Source organism: Lemur catta, chromosome 12 (genome assembly GCF_020740605.2).
Source record: "Lemur catta isolate mLemCat1 chromosome 12, mLemCat1.pri, whole genome shotgun sequence".
Classification (NCBI taxonomy): domain Eukaryota; kingdom Metazoa; phylum Chordata; class Mammalia; order Primates; family Lemuridae; genus Lemur; species Lemur catta.
The window spans coordinates 60,045,906-60,066,114 of record NC_059139.1 but is presented as its reverse complement, the minus strand read 5'-3'; the positions used below and the strand labels follow the sequence as shown (position 1 = coordinate 60,066,114).

General features: G+C 34.0%; 1 protein-coding gene across 1 annotated transcript; it reads left to right on the top strand.

Moving 5' to 3' along the window:
* Window positions 1-1,568: 1,568 nt before the first annotated feature.
* CETN3 (centrin 3) lies at window positions 1,569-16,422 on the top strand. The gene is made up of 5 exons (XM_045565822.1): window positions 1,569-1,711; window positions 3,549-3,684; window positions 5,457-5,571; window positions 10,903-11,094; window positions 16,031-16,422. Exons 1-5 carry the CDS (start codon window positions 1,695-1,697, stop codon window positions 16,072-16,074), a joined length of 504 nt encoding a protein of 167 aa, XP_045421778.1. The 5' UTR covers window positions 1,569-1,694; the 3' UTR covers window positions 16,075-16,422.
* Window positions 16,423-20,209: the final 3,787 nt, after the last annotated feature.

Here is a 20,209-nt window from a genome sequence, read left to right as displayed (position 1 = left end):
TTACACTTCCCATAAATCTGAGAATTTTACTGCTATTGCCAAGAATGAGCTTCACACTCAATTATGAGAGTGTTTAATTTTATCAATTTCCTTTAAAAATTTTTTCTATTTATTTTGTTGTTGCTTTTTTATCATAGGTAATTTCTTCCTCATAATTTCAAGTAGTTTATTTTGTTCTTTATTTCTAACATCTTCAAATAAATGGTTTGTTCTCATTCTAATTTAATTTAAATGACTTTCTCCTATAGCTTGGTCTATATCTTAAATTAACACTTTAACATACAGCTTTTGGAATGTCTTTAAGTTCTAGTGTGTAACTGTAATTTTTCTTTCCTTTTAGACTTAAAGGTCATTTATAAAGGTACTTTAAAATTTAAAGTTTTCTACTTTTGTTTTTTGGGAGTGCTATCCCTTAGTTATTAGTTTTTAGCTTTATTCTATCATACTATCTTATCTAAATTTAGCTTATCCTTCTATGCCTCACATATACGCCACCTGCTTTAAGAAGCCCTCTACGTGGCCGCGTTCTTTTCCTTCTCTAAACCTTCATATACATCCCTGATACATACAGCGTTTACATATCCTCTCCCTCCCCTTGACACTCCCGCCTTCAGGCTATCTTATTCCTGTTTATGAGATCCGCAGCTTAGTTCAGTACTTTGTGACTTTTCATGGCAAGATTCCATTCAATGCAACAAATATTTATTGAGCACCTGTGCACCAGTCATTTTACTAGGCACAAGGAATAGCGTTAAATGGAAGATACAAACCTGGCCTTCAAGAAATTCAGCCTAGTAAGAGACAAGCAAACATATTAGCTCTCCAAGTTAGTATGTTGAGCGAGCTTCAGGTGACCTGGTTTAGCAGCGAAAATATGTGAATAAACAGGTTGTAGCACTGTAAAATAAGGGACGGAAGCAAACAAATCGGTTCTGAACAGTTCAAAGGAGGAAAAGGGGAGGGAAGGGCGGTTTAGATACAGCTTCCCTGTGAACAGCCTAATAACCTAACCCAGTGATAATCCAAGTATAATCCACACAGCACCTTATTCAGAATCACTTGGACCGCTTGTAAGGGGGGAAAAGATGCAGATTCACATTTACTGAAATTAAAATGGAGAAAGGGACATTTTATTTGTGTTTTAAATAAATTCCCCGAGTACACAGGCCACCCAAAGTTTTAGAACACAGCGGGGCCCAGTTTTCCAGACCTCGTTCCCCAGCTACTTGCTCCTTCTAGCCAGAGGATAGTCTGCGGCTGTCCTTCCCCATCCCACCCTTGGAGCTGCCCGCCTAGTCTCCGGATGACAGTCGCAGGCCCACACACGCGAGACGACCTTCAGGACCCTCCTGCACCGCTACGGAGGGACTCAGAGACCGTCCCGCAAAGGATTGGGGGAAAAGGCATCCGGCCAATCCAAAGGGCGGGAGCGGCAGCAGGAAAGGAGGGCAGAAAAATTTCCTTGATTGACGCAAAGTCTACCCAATGAAAACAGAGGACTGGCGAAGCTTCCGCCTTACTGGGCAGAACTTCAGCGATTTTTCAACCAATCCAGCTCATCAGTGCCTATCATGTGGGCGGCCCTTGCGGCCACGGAGGTCGTTTGTGTCTGTTGAACGGCCTGGGCAAGTCTTGCTGCCTTGGGCGGGGGTTAAAAATTGTTCTTGAGAAGAACGTCTTTGTCCGAAGAGAAAATGAGTTTAGCTCTGAGGTCGGTAATAAGGAGGCGGCAATGCTCTCCATACCCCGGAGCGGGACCCAGCGCGGGTGTGTGTGGAAGGGAGGCCGTTGGGGGCCGAGGCAAGGCAGGGGGTGCAGTTTGGGTCCAGGGAAATGGGCCTAGGGCAGCCTGCGCGGATCCTCCTCCGCGGGGGCTCTGGCGCGCGGCAGGTGACGAGCCCAGGACACCTCGGCTGAGGTGGTCGTTCAGCGCGTTGGGCTTTGGACCACCAAAGAGGGCTTAGATGTGAGCGAGGTGGAAGTGAAATATCGCGAGGTTTCTACTCTGTGCTAGTGTGTAAATCAGGCCGCGTAGCATCCTTTCATTCAGCTCTTCGTGCCTGGACTAGGGCCTTGCCTCAGCTGCACCGGTGCTAATGCGATCACTCACCTGTTAATTTGGGAAATAACACAGAACTTTTCCGTGCACTTCTCCAAGGGCCCTGCTTTACGGTATAAACGGAGACCTGTTTTAGTGACTTCAACTGGCCCTCTCTTGGATTTCCTGTTGCTCGAATTTCTTTACCTTTCATTCACTTCTAACCTCTACCCTCTGTCGCCCCTTCCCCCTGTGTAGACGTTGTACCTTAAAAATATCTATGTAGTTACTGCACTCTAACAAAAAGTTCCGTGTTCTGCTGAGGGATGATCGTGGTACCCATTGGATAGGGTCAGTTGGTCGGTTCCAAACTTGGCCTGAGTCTTGGGAAGGGAAGGAATGACTGGGAATACCCAAGTTTGTGTTAAGTCAGGTCTCTTGTGAAAAAAAGGTGTTCCTCGGATTTATTATACCTCACCTGCTGGTCACTTTATAGCCTTTTTTTTTTTTTTTGGTAGATTCAGAGACCCAAACACTTTGAGACTTTCAAACGCAAATAGATAACTTGTGATTTAATACAGGCAACTGGTTTTTACGTATAAAAGTTTTTACAGGAGTCTGTGTTTCAAACTCGTTCATATACAAGTGTTGCACCCCCATTTAAAAATTTGGAGCACTTTTAGATAGTCAGCTTTTAAGGAAGACATTTCTGGCTCTAAAATAATTTTTTGCTTATTTTCTTTAAGCTTTTCCAGAGTTTGTTATGAGTTTGTTATGTAATTTACATGTTGAGACTTATGAGACTCTTGACGTTATTATATAGAATTAAGTACAAATATGTACTATTTGTGGCATTTAATATTCATGATATCTTATGTTTACACTCATCAGTATTTTGGATGATTTGTTAATATCAGTAGAGGAGATTAAAAACAAAGTGCCAAACTGTTAGAAACATGTAATCTGAAACCATTTCGAAGCTACAATGTGAAGATACTTTATAATATAGTTAATAAATTATGATTCCTTTTTTGTAGTAATTTTAAGAATTTAATTATAAGGACTATCAAAAGTAAACCAAATATATAGTGATCAATTATGAATTCTATGAATTCATTTGGAGGGTTTATTTTTACACTCTTGTAGAATGATATGAATAATGAATGCTTTATTTTTTGGTTGAGGTTTCTGACATAAAAGTAATATTTTTTATTCATAGTACTTGTTTCTTCCACAGTAATTAGTGGGAATAAATAAAAAGCTGGGAAGAGGAAAAGTTTGATCAGCATTTCTTTTAATAATAACGTATAACACTTCAGTTTTGGGAAGTGCAAATATATAGCAGTTTAGATTATGGAATGAGCAGGGCATTGACTCATATGGGGAAAGTTTCTTTATCTTTTTCTAAAATACTTCCTTGTTTGAAATTTAGAAGATTATTCATTGGCTAATTTGTATAAGAGATTAGAATTAAAGTGGACTAATGTATTTTTTTCTTTACATTCCATAGAAGCGAGCTTGTAGTAGACAAAAATAAGAGGAAAAAAAGAAGAGAACTCACTGAGGAACAGAAACAAGAAATTAAAGATGCTTTTGAATTATTTGATACAGACAAAGATGAAGCAATAGATTATCATGAATTAAAGGTAATATAATTTGGAATATGTATTTCTCTGTTTAAATGATTTGCATTTTGACAGTTGCTTTAAATAATTATTTTAGCTAAATTGGTTTTGGAACTGTGAAGCCATTTTAAGCATTCACAGTTAGATGCTATAATCAAACAGAATAGAACCCCTAACATAGCTTTTAGAAAATCTTTTTCACATGGTAAAATGAATAGTATTTTAAATGTAAAAATACATTCTTATGGAAGGTGCTTATTTTTCATTCACATAATGAAAGGATTTCAAACTATGGAATTTAAACTGTTGTTACCATATTCTTCCCACTGTTGTTTTTGTTTTTGTGTGGTGACTCATACTTTTTCCAGATTGGGAGATGGTTATTTGTCTTTAAATGTTTTAATTTGAACAAGTTAGTAAGACAGCTTCAATCTACTTTCTCTGGTGCAAACAACATGAGTGCTGTCTGATGTCGACACATGCTAATGGGTAAAAATGTCAACTTTAAGGCCTAGAATTACTTATAAAGAAGATATAAGGAAAAATTGGTATTTAGGGTTGTATAGGTCTTCGATTCAGTACAGTGGGAAAGATAGCATTTTGAGATTTTTAGTAGCCTTAATGGATAGGTGAATGCAAATATTTATTTGATAGTTTGAATTTTGGTGACTTTATAAGGGACTTTATGCATAAGAATTCCTAGTAAGAACTATACAATGACAGAATGGAATGTGTAAAAACAATAATAGGCCTGTAAGTTTAGCTTTCTCAATCTTGCAGTCTTCTTTAGTGCTCTTTTCCCACTGTTTTTTTAGTTACCAGATTTGATCAGTTCTTCCTTTATGATGTCTCTTCCATTTGTTACCATTGGCTATATTGGTTTGGGACCTTATTTGATACCTGGAGCTTCCTAAATGGTTTCTCCACCTCTAGTTCACCTTGTACACTACCATTAGATTTAGATCTTTTTAAAATTCTTTCACCATATTGTTCATTGCTCATAAATCTTTACTGACTCCTCATTGCATACTACATAAAGTTCAGTTTCCTTTGCTTTCTGTTGAATGCTTTCTGCACTTTCGTTATCATCTCCTTTTTTTCATTTGCTAATTGCTTTCTTCTACCTGTACTCTTCCCATTCAGATGAGGTAAACTGCTCTGTTCAATGTCCCTCAAATCTATTCTTTGTTTCAGTATCTGTTTGAATACCCATCATCCTTTCTGAATGCCCTATTACTCCTCTTCCTCTATCCATGGGGAACAAGGTGAATCTCTCCAAATAAGGCTTCTTTAACCAGTTACATGTCTCTCCTTCCCTGTTACTAGTAACAAGATCTCTTTTTTCTCTAAGGATCCTTAGACTACTTACTTGATAACTAATCATTTAGGGTCTTATTTTAGTAGTTTTTATTTTAATGTTTCTATTTCTTCTATCAATAAACGCTTTAATATTTATGCCATGCCTTTTTCCTATTGTGGTTATTAATCCCTTGAGAACAAATAGCTTGTTTAAATTATCTGTGCATTAAGTCAATGCATTATAGTGTATTCTGTAAACACTTGTTGATTATTTTGTCCTATAAAAATATCTAAATGAAAAAATTTTTATTTAATTGCAATAGTGAAGAAAAATTACACTATTGCTTTGTTATTTTAGAGATGTAAAACATGCAAAAATTATATTTTTAATATTAAGGTGTTGTCATCTCATAAAATATAAAAACTTAAGAACTAGAAATCACTTCTTTCATACAGAGTGCTTTATAATTTGCTTTTCCCTTTTAATCCAAAAGGTGGCAATGAGAGCCTTGGGGTTTGATGTAAAAAAGGCTGATGTACTGAAGATTCTTAAAGATTATGACAGAGAAGCCACAGGGAAAATCACCTTTGAAGATTTTAATGAAGTTGGTGTGTATTTTAATGGTCTTTGTAATCAGCAGTTGTTAGGAAATTTATCTGGTTAATATCAGTTATTTTTTTTAATTCTCTGGGTTATGGGATTTTGTTATCGAATATTGGTGTATAATGTGGCTCTTATTCAGGCTTTTTTGGTATTCTTTTTTTCCTGATTTTCAAAGAAAAAATAATAGCTTTGTTGTCAGATATATAGTTTTGTCTTTGTTTTGTCCTGAAGATTTCAACCAAGGAACTATTGTGTAGCTTTTTATGGAAAGATGGGTTTCCAAGTTATGTGTATTTATATTATGTGATAAAACTAGAAAGGTGATAAAAAAATTATTTTCGTTTAGTAAAACAGAGAATTTGGTATCCTGCTGTTAGGAAAATATTTTCCAAGACCTTTCTGGTATGTGATTTTTGTTGGCAAAGTGGGAGAGGAGGAACTGGTAGCTGTTAGTATCTTTGGCTATAGATGAAACACATGCCTTCAGGTTGACAAAGTTTATGAGGGGCTGCATACTCTGGATGACCTTGATCTGAGTGAATAAAGTCATCTGTTTAAGAGTGGGGCAGGGCTGTAGTGAAGGAAGCAGGAGCAAAAATTTTAGAACCACCAGCTGAACATGTATCATAGGCTTAATATGGTTAAATTTTTGTACAGTTGATTTTAGGGAATTATTTATAGCATATATAGAGGAGGCTTTTTCAGAATAGGGGATTCTGGAAGGCAAGGATTTTGGTATTATAACTTAAACATGTTGCCTACAATTTTATATACAAAATGTATAAATATTCAGGTTTATTTCCATTAAGTTATTTTTCTAAACCCATGGGTCATAATATAAGCATATCATATAATTATTTTAAGTTATTTAAAAAATTTGGAAACAAATTCAATTATATATAAACAAACCCCTTATTTTAAATATTCAATAAGAAGCAATATGGGAAGCAAAAAGAAATGGCAATTAGTAGACAGAGGAAAATTATATTCATATCATCAGTCATTGTGTGTTTTTGTTTTAATTTGAAAGCGCACATCAAAAGCAGAGGATATGGAAAGTAAATGATAAACCTAAGAGAAAGAAACCACAGCATAGAAGATCCCCAACTTAGGAACTAATAGATTACTGTTTAGAAAGGCAACTTGTCTCTTTTGGGAGCATATTCTTTTTTTCCTCTAATTTGTAGAATTATTATGAGAGGGAGAGATACACCTTTATTCTCCCAGTATGGATGCTCTCTTGGAATTTATGATCATAATATTTCAAGTTTCAATTTAGATTGTTTATTTATAGAAATACAGTGTTAGAATATAGTGGAAATGATACTATTAGGAAAGAACTATAATTAAGGTGCACTAGTTCACTGTGTAGTGGTTTAGCATGGACTACGTTGGTCAAGTCCCTGGATTCAGATCTTGTTTTTGCCACTTTATTTCAGTGTATCTTGGTCATTTTACTTCTCTGTGCCTCATTTTCAAGTATAAAATGGGGATAGTTTTACTCTCTATCAGGGTACTTGTGAGGATTAAATAAATGATATGTAAAGTGCTTAGAAAAGGGCCTACCATATTGTAAGTGCTACTGAGTGTTTGCTATTATTTATTACTTTAAAAAATAGTATTTGTTTCATTTGTTTCAGTGAATGGAAATAATTATGTACATTACTAGGACATAAAAAGTATTCTCTGTATATTTTTCTCATTGTCTTTTTTTCATAGTTAAAGGCTATGTTAAACGCTGTATCATCAATAATTTTACAAAGTAAATTATTTCATCTTAGATGAGTACAATTTTCAAACTATGATTTTTATTAGCAGAGATCAGAGTACCATATGCCACCTAAACTATGTATTCCCCTATTTGTTGATTATTGTTAATCAATAACTGACCACAGATTAATATATATTTTATACTTTGGGACAGGTGACTCATTTGAGTCTTAGCTTTATGTACCATCTATTATTGCCTAAGGATACTGTCCTACATATATGTCTGGGTGAAGTTTGTCACTTAACTAGATTCTTCCCAATAGTAGAAAAGAGCATTAAGATAAACTTTATGTAAGTTCAGAGTTAAGATAGGCTGAGGCTAATGAGTAACATAGGTGTTTTAGGAATTACTGCCTTAAAGACAGACCAAGATAAGTCAAATGTTTGTATTCCATCTATTTTTATCATGTACTACTTATTTAATTGCCTATATAGAATATTGTATTATTTTCTTCATTTTGCTTATTTATATAAGAAACACTGAATTTTTTGGCATTAGGTACTGTGCTGCGTGAGAAAGGGGAATTAATTAAAAGTTACTAAGGTTTTTCTTTCAAAGAGCTTACAATTTAAATATAGGTGACAACATGCAGTGGTACTATGTGATAAATTGTAATTTTGTCTACAGCCAGGAGTCAGCAAACTGTAGCCTTGGGCCAAATTTGGCTGCTGGCAGTTTACCACCCTACCCATTCTTTTATGCTGATTTTGTGCTACTATGGCAGAGTGAGTTTAGATAAAGACCTTATGGCCCTCTGTAAAGCCTAAAATATTTACTTTCTGACCTTTTACAGGAAAGATTTGTTAATCCCTGATCTAGAGGAATTGAAGAACACTTTACAGAGGAGATTTTAAATTAAGGCCTTTGGGAATAGGATATCATTCTAAGGAGAAATTACAGGAGTAGAGAAAAGGCATTCCAGGTGTAGAAAACAGCAACAACAAAGGATGGTACTAGAAGTGTAGCATGTTTGGGAAACTTCAGGTAGTCCCTTGGGCTAGAGGATAGGGAAATGACTGGAAAGGTAACATTGGGCCAGATTGGTAAAATCTTGCATAATTTATAGAGTTTTGATTTTAGGAGAGGATCATTGACAATTTTTGAGGAAGGGGATGTGTTATGTTTCAGAAAGATAACTAATGAGAGTATTGAAGGTGGGTGGAGGGGAGAGAGACTGCCAACAAAAAATACTAGATTTTTTATGCTGAGGATGGTGATGATGAAAAGAAAAAGACTACATTTAAGAATTTTAGAAAAGACAGTATTCTCAGTACTATAGGACCTAATTACTGATTAGGTTTATGGGATTGAGAATGATTCATATTTTTCAAATATGGGATACTAGCTGTTAATCATGCTGTTATCTTTTGGGGATGAAGGTGGAAGAGGCAGCTATAGCTATTATGGTGATAGTGGAAGTAATTTGTATTCCAACATGTTGAGTTTAAAGTAATTGTGGTATGTTTGGATACAAATTTCCAAAAGGCAGTGAGAAAGGTATTAAATAGTTGAAGCTATACTTCTAGCATCACCTTTAAAGATTTTTAATTTAGTTTTAATGCAATGTTTTTGAATTTTCTATCTTAAGGAATTTTTATATGTGAAAGGTCCCATGAAATACATTTCTGATAGTACAGTTAAATCATTTGAAAATAAAGTTACATGGACAGAAATTTGGAGTTTTGTGAATTAGATGAACCCACCTTAACTGCCTCTATGTCAATCGACTTATTTTTGTTGAAAATAAATATGTTTCTTAAAATTAAATTCTACTTTGTAGAACCTGATAGAACATGAAGGCATGGAGAAGAGTCATCATAAAGTTATAAACTAGTTAATGTTTTAGCTGTCCAGAATGATGAACACTTATAATTCCCAATAAAAGCTGCATTTTAACAGAGAGTATTGATAAAAGATTATATAGACACATATATCTGAAATAACTAACACAAAGCACCAGTGGGATAAGAATTTATACATCTTGGAGCCCCATCTGTTCCCCAGATCACCCTGTTGCTTCTTTAAGTACATTAATACTTTCAGCAAGCTGCTTTTTTGGTTCACCTGTCATGTAAATTATTTAATTGGTGAAGAAAATTTCTTAACACTTTTTTTCCCTGTCCTGCTTTTTTGTTGGGACTAAATTCAAAATGAGTTGAGTATGAGCCATAGAGTTAAGTGTGGTATTTTATTTTGGTGTTATGGCTGTAGATATGCCAGCTCCTTTTTGACTGAATATTTATGAGCCTTGGTGATTTGCATACGTATAGTAATATACTTCAATTAGTTACTTGGAAGACTTTCTGGATAAAATTAATGGATAAAAGAAAACTGTTGAATATATGAGTCGATGGTCTAATATTAGCTTGAATAGGTGGTGCTTATTCAACCAAATATGGAAGAAACAGCAGCAAAACAATAACTTGTTGGAGACTTGGATTGTATTTTTTTTCATTCTGCGTTCATTAAACATTCCAGTACTTTCCATCTATAAGCAGTTGCTATTTTGTAATGATTCTGTAACCCTTTACAGGACTGAGTTATTTTTAATGGCAGAGTGAAAGTAACAAATACCTTTTCTTGTAGTGGTAGATAGCATGTAATATTACTTCAGAGGTATTTATTTAGATAGCTTAAGAGTTTTATCTAGTAAGTTAAAAAATCTTATACCATGGATTTTTACTTCAGTCTTTGTTGTGGCTATTGATTAAAGACTGGTGAAATCAAAAATATTTAAGTTTACTATTAATATATTGTTATATATTTATTATATTAAAATATAAATTCAAATACATTACTAATGAGGTTTGAAATTACTCACATTTATTTGTAGTTAGTGGTCTGAAAGTTATCTTTCTGCACAAAATAGTGAGACTTGTCCAGAATTGTGATTTTCTTTTTTTTCTTTTGACTTTATTACTATAATCAGATGCAAGCCTTTTTACTACTTTCCACATTTTGGAAAACCAAGAGGTTCTTCTAATCTTGAAGATATCAGTGGAATTTTCATCTACTGTCTGAGATTGTGCCTGTATCAGTGATGGCAGTATTTTTTTGTTAAATTCTCAGCTTTTGTGGTTTTTGTTGTTTAAGTTGCATTAAATTTGAGGAAGAATCAGTGTTAGTATTAAGTTTAACCAGCAAACAGCATTTATCTAGTTAGCTTTAATTATTTTGTTGGTATATCTCTCTACAAGTAGGTTATACACTCCTAGACTTGTGTGCTTAATGTCAGTAGAGCCTAGTACAATTCTTGATAGTAACATCCCTTAAGTAAATATGGTATTAAATATGGTCCTTTTTTTTTGCTTCTATGTGATATAGTTTTGCTTACTGTTATATAAAAGACAAATCATTGATAATAAAGAGGTTACAATTTAAAATATGGATTTGGCTTTTCTAATTTCTTTGGGTTTGGGGGATCTAATTTGACATTTTATTGTTGGACTAAATGTTGACAGATTGATAGCTTTAATTCTCATCTAGTATTTAGTTAATTTCATAAATACATGCCTTTGTGATTATGCATGCAGGTTTACTTTTTAAATTTTTTTTTTAACTGTAGTGACAGACTGGATATTGGAAAGAGATCCACATGAAGAAATACTGAAGGCATTTAAACTATTTGATGATGATGATTCAGGTAAAATAAGCTTGAGGAATTTGCGGCGTGTTGCCAGAGAACTGGGTGAAAACATGAGTGATGAAGAACTCCGAGCTATGATAGAAGAATTTGATAAAGATGGTGATGGAGAAAGTAAGTTCTGAGTAAAACATATTTTCTAAGTATTCCTGATGCTACACATATAATAAATTTTTCTAAAACCAAAGAACTTTCAAGACCCTTTGTAAACTTATCACTTCTTGTAATGGGCTTTTTGCATAAATATTTTATATATTCAATTTAGAGGTAGATGTTTAAAACCAATTATACATATTATAGTATGAGGTTTTGTACTTCAAGAAGGTACTTTACTTTTTCTCTAAAGATAAAAACATCACCAAACATTCAGCCACTCAGTAGAATTTCAGTTTTTAGTGCCTTCTCTTCAACCTGCATGTCCTTCTAAACTATTACTAAATTCTGTTGATCCTTCAAATATTTCGAATCTTTTTTTTTTTTTTTTTGTCCATTGTGGCTATCTTAGTTCAAGCCCTGATTTCTAATTAGGAATGTTATAATGGCCTCATTTATCTTTTCCTTGGCTGCCTACTGGGTGCAGGGTCCTGTGTGCTGACTTGTTCTACATAATGAAAAAGGCAGATGTGGTTCCTACCTTCACTTTGCAATCTCTCGTAGCCTCCTAATTACCCTCTAAGCATGTAAGTCTCTAATCTCTTTCTTCTTCCGTCTACTGATGGCATTCTTTTCCTAAAATACAGATTTTATGATGTCATTTCTGTGTTTAAACACTTAGAATGATTCTTCACTGCCTACCCAGAAAAAGTTCAAAGTCTTCTATGATCTGTCCCACCCCAAATAATTTCCTATTGTATTCCACTTTTCTACCTTGACCCTCACTTCCCATATTTATATACTTTGACAAAATTCTCTATCCTGAGAACACATTTTTTATGCTGTGCTTTTTGTCATCCAGTTCCTTAATCTTAGAATGCTCTAATTGCCAATTTCTGTCTGGCAAAATGTTATTCATTCTCCCAGGTACATCTTAAACATCTTTTTCTCAAAAGCCTCCTCTAAAGGTATTTGGATGAATTATGAGACTTCCATGTAGGGCCCATGACATTTAAAGGAACAAATTGTTTTGATAGTTTCATACACATAATATGTATTCTTTTGGCTGAAAACCAAATTTTGTTTAGAGATATATACTTCTTTCCTTGTATGTTAAATTGCTAAAGATTATACATTGTGCCTTTTTTGTGGAATTTAGTAATTCTTCTGTCTTTGTGGTCATGCTTTTCAGTATCTTAAGAGCAATGAAAATGTTTTATTATTTTATTATATGTATAGAATATAAACATGGTGTATGTAGAGGTAAATATACTACAAGGTAGGCATAAAGTGGTAATGATAGAAAGTATCACCCTCTCCCCCAAGATACATAAAATAAAATAGTTTGTCTTTTTGGAAAAATGAAAACATTTAAAATACCAAAGTGGATCATCTTTTAAATAGTGGTGAAGATTGTTAACATTTATTTAATAGTTACTGTATGTTGGGTATGTGCTTATTAGCATGTTACATTGTGAATTATGTCACTTAATTTTCATAACTTTTGTAAATTGGAGAAAGTATTGTACCTATACAAGCATAGGATAGATGCATACAAAGATGAGGAAACTAAAGCTTTGAGAGATTAGTAACCTGCCCAGAGTTATCACAAAGCTAATACTGTACATGGCAAAGTCAGAACTCAAACTCAGACCTCCATAATGACAAAGAACATGCTTTTAAATATGCTGTGTTGCCTCTTGGGCTATAAAGTAAAATATTAACTAGGCTTGTATGTTTATGGAGTTTTAAAAATTACATACTATTATAGGAAGCAGTGTATTAGCCACCCATTCACCTGACACTTCCAGTGCTAAAATTTGTTTTCCCTTTCAAAGCAAGATGGTCTCTAAGGTACTTAATCTACTTAATTCTCTAAAATTATTATTGTTAGCAACTTGTATTAAGATTTTCCCTACGAAATGATTAATTTATGAAAATTTTTTTTAAAGCAATGTAGAGAGAAATCATATTTGAATCAATAAATGTTTTATCAAATGTTTATTTGAGCTAGACATTGGGCTAGATTTATTAGATACAGGAACTTGATGTAAGGTATTGTTGATAGAGAAGATTATAAATCAAATGTACAAAGGTATCATAGATTCTCTTTTAATTGTCCGAAAGGCTCTCTGGTAGTAAAGTAGCTAATTTCCTTAGCTACTTTCTGCTTTCTAAATATTATGTTTTTAGGTATGAAATTATGGAATAGAGTTGTCCCTGGGTATCCATGGGAGATTGGTTCCAGGAGCTCCCAAGGATACTAAAATCCATGGATGCTCAAGTCCTGTATATAAAATGGTGTGGTGTTTGTTTTCATATAACCTATGCACATCCTCCCATATAGTTTAAATCATCTCTAGATTACTTATGATACCAAATACAATGTAAATGCTGTGAAAGTAGTTATGCTATATTGTTTTATTTGTATTACTTTTATTCTGTTGTTATTTTTTATTATTTTTCCCCCAAATTTTTTTGATCTGCAGTTGGTTGAATCCATGGATGTGGAACCCATAGATAGTGAGGGCTGACTGTAGTTTAAGAGACTTTTGAAGTGCTATTATACTTTAAAATGTGTACATATAATAAAACTAATAAATTGTTTTGTGGCTTTTGAACTTCTGTGTGAAGTTTAATTGAAATTCAAGTATTGAAGTTTTACAGATTGAGAAAAAGTTCGAAATCTTTAAGTAACAAAACATAAAGTACTTTTCAGATTTTGAATATTTTCATCATGGCTCTGTTATACTATTGAAATGATTTCTAGTCAGATCAGTCTAAGGCTATTTTCATTATGTTCTTTTTCTTAAGAACACACTATTGCTTCCTATTTTGGTCTAGTTGCCTCAGTTTAGATTGCCTGAATTGAGGTTCTTAAATGAAGGTATACATTTGTTAAATTGTTTAAAAATTTTATATATTTTGAGTCTTATTTTTTATTGAGGGAGGAGAGGGATTATAGCTTTATAGATTTTGTGGTATGTTCTCACCGCATCTGTTATAGTGTGTTATAGATGTTTAATACTGGATTCATTGTCTTCTGTATGCTACTGGACAGCTCATTTTTCTTAACTCATAGCTTATTTTTGCTGGGCATACACTATTCTCTTTCTGTGACTGTTTCTGATGGTATTCTCCCACCCCAGCTCTCTTTCTACGTCCTTTCCAAATCCTGTATATCTAATTTAGAGTCCAAGTCATGATTTACTTTTACCTGAATTTTTGTCGTAAGTAGTGATTTTTCCTATTATGATGGATTTTTTTCCAACACTAATATTTGGTTTTTAGTAATAGATCATTTTGTGTTATATAATATTTTCTGTTTCAGGTATAAAACCTGACTAACATAATTATTGAAACTGGTTTTCTATGTGGTTTCTGGAACGAGTACAGTATATTCTTTTCATTCTTGATGAAAATGTTTTATCTTCTCAACCTTTTTTAATTGGTTAAGTTTTTAGAGCTTTTCATTATGAACAGTCTCAAATGTAGAGAAAAATTATTAGACTAGTACACTGAACACCATTGTACCTTCTACTTAAAATCAGTAATTAATATTTTATTGTATTTGCTTTATCTATGGTTTGTATATTGTTTTCTGAACCATTTGAAAATTTCCATATGTCAAGAACTTGATCTCCTAATATTTTAGTATATATCTACTAAGAATAAGAATTTATCTTTTATAACTATGATACCATTGTTACACCTAAGAAAATTGACAATAATTTTATAATATCATCTACTATCTTCCTCACTTCAATTTTAACATATTCTAGAAGAGGAAACCTGGTGTCTGTTTTGATATATTACCCAACACCTAGTATGGTGTTGGCACTCACTAGGCACTTACAAATGATTGATTCAATGAAGTATTTTCATATATTACTATTTAGGGCATATAAGAGTTAGAAATAACCTAAAACATCATCTCATTGAGTGTTTTTCAGATGCAGAAATGAGATGCAGAGCTGTGACTAAAATCCAGGTCTCTTATGTCTCGGTGTAGTGTTCTTTTACCATTATCAAAATTATCATTCATAACTTTTGCCTTGTTAAGGTGTGTATTAAGTCTTAGAGCCCATTAACTCACCTGTTTATAAAGAGGAAGTGTTTTCTGAACATGTTTATTAATTGGTGTGTGTATGTGTATTGGGTTTTCAAATTATATTTAATAAGATTATCTGATTTTCTCTTTATTTCTAGGTTACTGTCTTAAACATTATGCTTTATATATTGAAGGTTCTTACTGAATTTTACTTATAATTTTAGTAAACTAACAATTAGACCTTATCAGTGATTACTTTCTGCATTTACAACTATTTTGTAGTTGCTGTATTACCTTGGTAATTAAGATTAAGTCTGTACCTTTTCAAATTGCCATTTCTGTTGATACTTTTAAAGTGTAGTGGCCTGGTTTCAATTAATTTTCTTCTTTAAAATAGGTTTTTAAATTTGTGAAAGTTAAAAAAAATTTAAATTTCTTTTCTAGTTTTAATATTTTCATTTTTTAGAATTGTAATTTATACATATAATATGTTCAAGCATACTTATGAAGGATTTGCTAAATGAACTAGTAGAATAAAGAGTATAAAGAGAGTTGTTTAAGAAATTTAAAATGTTAAGCTTTAAAAACTGTTGTAGCAAGTATATACAAATGTTATGACTATGACTGACTTTTTTGGTAACTTATATCTTTTCCCCAGTTAATATTATCGAGTACTAATTTATAATGTTTATCACATTTTATTTTGTATTCAGGAAATTCTGTTTAATAAACTTGTTCAGCTTCCTAGCAAAGAAGTAAAAGCAAAAGGCTATGTCTTGATTTATTAAGAATTTTATATAATATAAAATTTCAGAAATTCTTAGTATAATATGGTAGTTGTATTTTCTGAAAACGTAAGATACTTGTATTTCTGACTGTTTTCATTTTTTTTCTTTTTTACTACAGTAAATCAAGAGGAGTTCATTGCCATTATGACTGGTGACATTTAAAGAATTGCAAGGATAAACACTAAGAATGTTGCAGTTACCATCTTATATTCTATTTTTGTGCCTGGAGCCATGTAAAAAAAGAAAATAACTTAGTTGTTTTTTCCAAAAGGGCCAAAAATAAGTGTCTTGTGTATTTGTATTTTACTACTGTTAAGTTTCTTTGTATGAACGTGTTATTAGTACTCAAATAGTTTAGCTTTGTATTTATAATGCAGGTTTTATATAAAGTTTTAAAAAAATTGAATCATGTGATGTGCGTTCTTTAAAGATTTGTTTTTAACTTTTAACATTAGTAAGTTTTATTTTGGTGCACACATTTTTCAGACTTTCATAAATAAAGTGTTTATTAGGTATTTTATAGTTTGGTAAATTTTTATTTTGATTCCTGATATTTGTTAACCCTCGAGCATATTTCTTAAATCTCTTTTCTTTACACTTTTACTAGTTTCTTAAACAAAAACTGAAATACAAGCAACAATAGAGTAGCATGTTTTTCCATTACCTAAAATTTCATCAAGTTTTATATTCTATGTTTCAATACAGGATGACTCGATGTGGGCCTAATTCCTTTCTTGAGTCATGTCTTTTAGTTTGGAGGGAATAAATACTGTGCAGATAAACCCATTTATCCTCATGTATTATATTCTTTAACTCTTGGTATCTTAACATACAAGTACGACAGTTTGAATATTTCCTTCTTTAACTGAATGAATATAGTTTGAATCATTTAGCTTCTTGACTAAGTGAAAGATTTAAATTTTGGATTTTGATCTGTTAAGATAATTATCACTCAATTCAACATCACAATGATGAAAATAGAAATCTAAACCATAGTAATGATTTAAGCCTGTTTTACTTATATAAAGGAACATTCTGTGATTCACCAGGCAACAGCAGAGACAGGCTTTGCAGGTATTGATGGGCTTTTCTGCCTTGTAGAAGTGTCTGTTAGGGAGAACCAAGTGGTTATGGAGATGGGTCATAGAAAAATGGTACCTAACAGATCCTTCACTCCCAATCTGGTCCCTGTTTGTTATGGGCTCTCTCAGGGAAAAAGTTGTCTATTTCAATCTTTCCTTAGACTTGTTTTAAATTTAAAGTACAGTATAATTTGAGGCACTTAAAATTTTGTCACCCTTCCTGAAGAGTTGCCTCTGTCTTGATCATGAAATATATTGATTTCAAGGAATGTGAAGACTAAAACATAAAAACAAATCTAGGTTTGCTAGTCTTCTACCACTTTATTGGGAAAATAAGCTACATTTTTGCCACAGAGATACCTTCTTTGTTCTTAATATGTTCTTAATGCTTCCTCCTTGGTATACTAGTACTTTTGTTTCTTCTACATTTACTGTGGATCAGGGAAGAGTGCTCACCTCAGCTCTTGATGTTTGTGAAAGCTTTGTCTTATAGTAGGATATGAATTACTTTCAAGTTTCTTCTAATCAGTAACTGTTGAGCTGGAAGGCCAAAAAAATTGGCTTAGTAGAGGTGGCAATATGAAGAAAGTGAATTTTCTGTTAAGAGGGAGGTGGATATTTGTCATATTTATCATTATATTGATCAAGCAATGACATTTCATGATGTGAGAAGATATATTTTCTGTGAAAGTTTCCTAGTTCCTTGATGCTCTGGTGTCCTGATGAGCTTTCTTAGGTTGAGGTTTGTAAACTAATGTCTTTTCCTTCACCTTTGTTATAAGCCAGTAGAGCCTGCTTTCTAAAGAAGCTATGTGCCTATTAGCAGCTCTTAGACCAGAAGACTGGTGGGTAGGTAGTTGGGATTGGGGAGGAAATTGAAAACACATTTGTTAAACTATGAGTAAGTGGTATTGTAATAGATAAGAAAAACCAAAGTGTTCTTCCTACTCTCCTACGCAGTCACTCAACACTTCTGACTGACACCAGGTTTTCCAGCGTAAAATTAACAGGGTGTTCTGTAATTCAATTTAATTCTGTCGCTGTCTACCTAGAGATAATGTGAGATCCCACAAGGTAAGGGCTCAGTCCCACAAGGCTGCCCCCACCCCTTCAGATGCCAATCACAAGCCCCAAGTGACCTGTGCTCCTGACCAACCTACTATAAATTGGGAGTTCCTGCTACCCCTCAGGCTTGATTGATTTGCTAGGATGGCTTGCAAAACTCAGGGAGACACATTTACTGGTTTATTATAAAGGATATTACAAAGGATACAGATGAAGAGATGCATTAGGGCAAGGTATGGGGAAAGGGCTGCAGAGCTTCCATGTCTCTCTCCAGGAGTGCCACCTGCCAGCCTCCTTCACGTGTTCAGCAATTGAAAGCTCTCCAAACCCAGTCCTTTCAGGTTTTTATGGAGGACTCATTACGTAGCCATGATGGATTACTACTTAACCTTCACCCCTCACCCCTCCCTAGAGGGGCGAAAATTCCAACCCTAATCACATGGGTGGTTCTCCTGGCAACCAGCCCCTCCCCTCCTTCCAGAAGCTATCTGGAACCCCCAGCTACCAATCATCTCATTGACATACAAAAAGACATCACCTGGAGATGCTAGAGCGTTGGTAGCTGTGTGCCAGGAACCAAGGGCAGAGACCAAATATTTCTTACATCACAATATCACAGGTAGGTACTGTGGTTGCCTTATTTAATCCTTTATTGCCAGAAATTTATACACCACTTCTAATGGGAGACTTTCAAATTTATTAATAGTTGATATGCCAGTGTTAATGACCTGACATTAGCAAGCAGCCCGTGGAGAGGAGACAATGGCTATGGCCTCAGCTCCACAAGCCATCTCATGCTGGTCTCTGGAAGTAATTTCTCTTGGGGATTTAATAGTGATGTGTTCTTTAAGGGTTATTTACAATGTTCTGAAGACCGATATGAAGAAGGAAAATAATTTTGAAAACCACAATATGTAATTAAATATGAATTACATAGGTAATACATAAAAACATTCTATAAAGTAAAAAGCAAAAGTTCTCCCTCTCTTCTCCCCAATCCCATTCCTCTCTGAATAGTATCAGTATCAGGGTCCAGAAAGGAGGAAGAGCATAATTAAATATTCTAACAGAGTGTAATGTGAGGAATAGGTTAAATTTGGTACTGGAGAAGCAAAAAAAAAAAAAAAAAAAAAAAAGGCAGAAAGGGAACACTGAGGTAGTTAACTTCAGGAAACAGCTACCTCTGGGCCTGGGGGAACAAGGGAGAGGTTGTGGTTACTAGCAACTAGGAGGAAGGGTTCAGAAGAGCAGAGACTGGTCGGTGGTACCAGTATTGATGGGGAACGATGAGGCTGGTGGGAATGCTGAGAAAAAGCTGGAGGCTGGAACCAAGTGCTGCTACTGGAATGAAGAGCTGTTGCTCCAGGGATTCTGGCAGGAGCAACAAGCCAACAGGAAACAGCAAAATTCCTTGCCCCTCCTGCCTGCCTGTCTCCATCTTCTAGTACTGTTAGTAGTGAGGCCTAACAAAAATTCAGCTGGCAAAGGAGAAAGGTAGTTTTTGCAGTCCCAGCCCTGGTATTACACAGATGAGTGCAGAATAGTAGTTTGGAGCTGTAGGGGAAAAAATAGTTCAATAACTAGCACAGCTGAGTATATATTTTATCATCTGAATGAGGTTACTTCTGAGAGTAAAGGAGCTTGGGGGGTGGTGAGGAGCAGTTATTTATGCTAGGATAGCAGGTGTAAATCAGAACTGTCTAGGCAAATCAGGTCATATGATCACCTGCTCTCTGGGAATAGTAATCACTGTTGTTTTAGAGAAGTTATATATTTTAATCTTAATAACCTTCTGGGGTGGATGCTGTTGGATTGTCTTTATTTCACAAACAAGATAACCAGAATTTGGAGGGCTTTAAGTAACATGTTTAAGGTTTAAGGTGATAAGTAGTAACTGAATTGGAATTTGATCCCAAACTCTTACTCTAGAGCCCACTCTCAACCACTCGGTGATTCTGTCTCCTTACTATGACTTTTCTATACTCTCAAGATGTAATGGATCAGACCTTTGAAATCACAAAACATAAAAGAGATAGAATTTGGGATTCAGAAGCTTAGCATAAAAACATTAAACATACTTCATCTAGTGTAGCATTATATTATGTGTTATACATTCCATGTGAATTAGTGTTTGGTGTCAGATCTCTGGA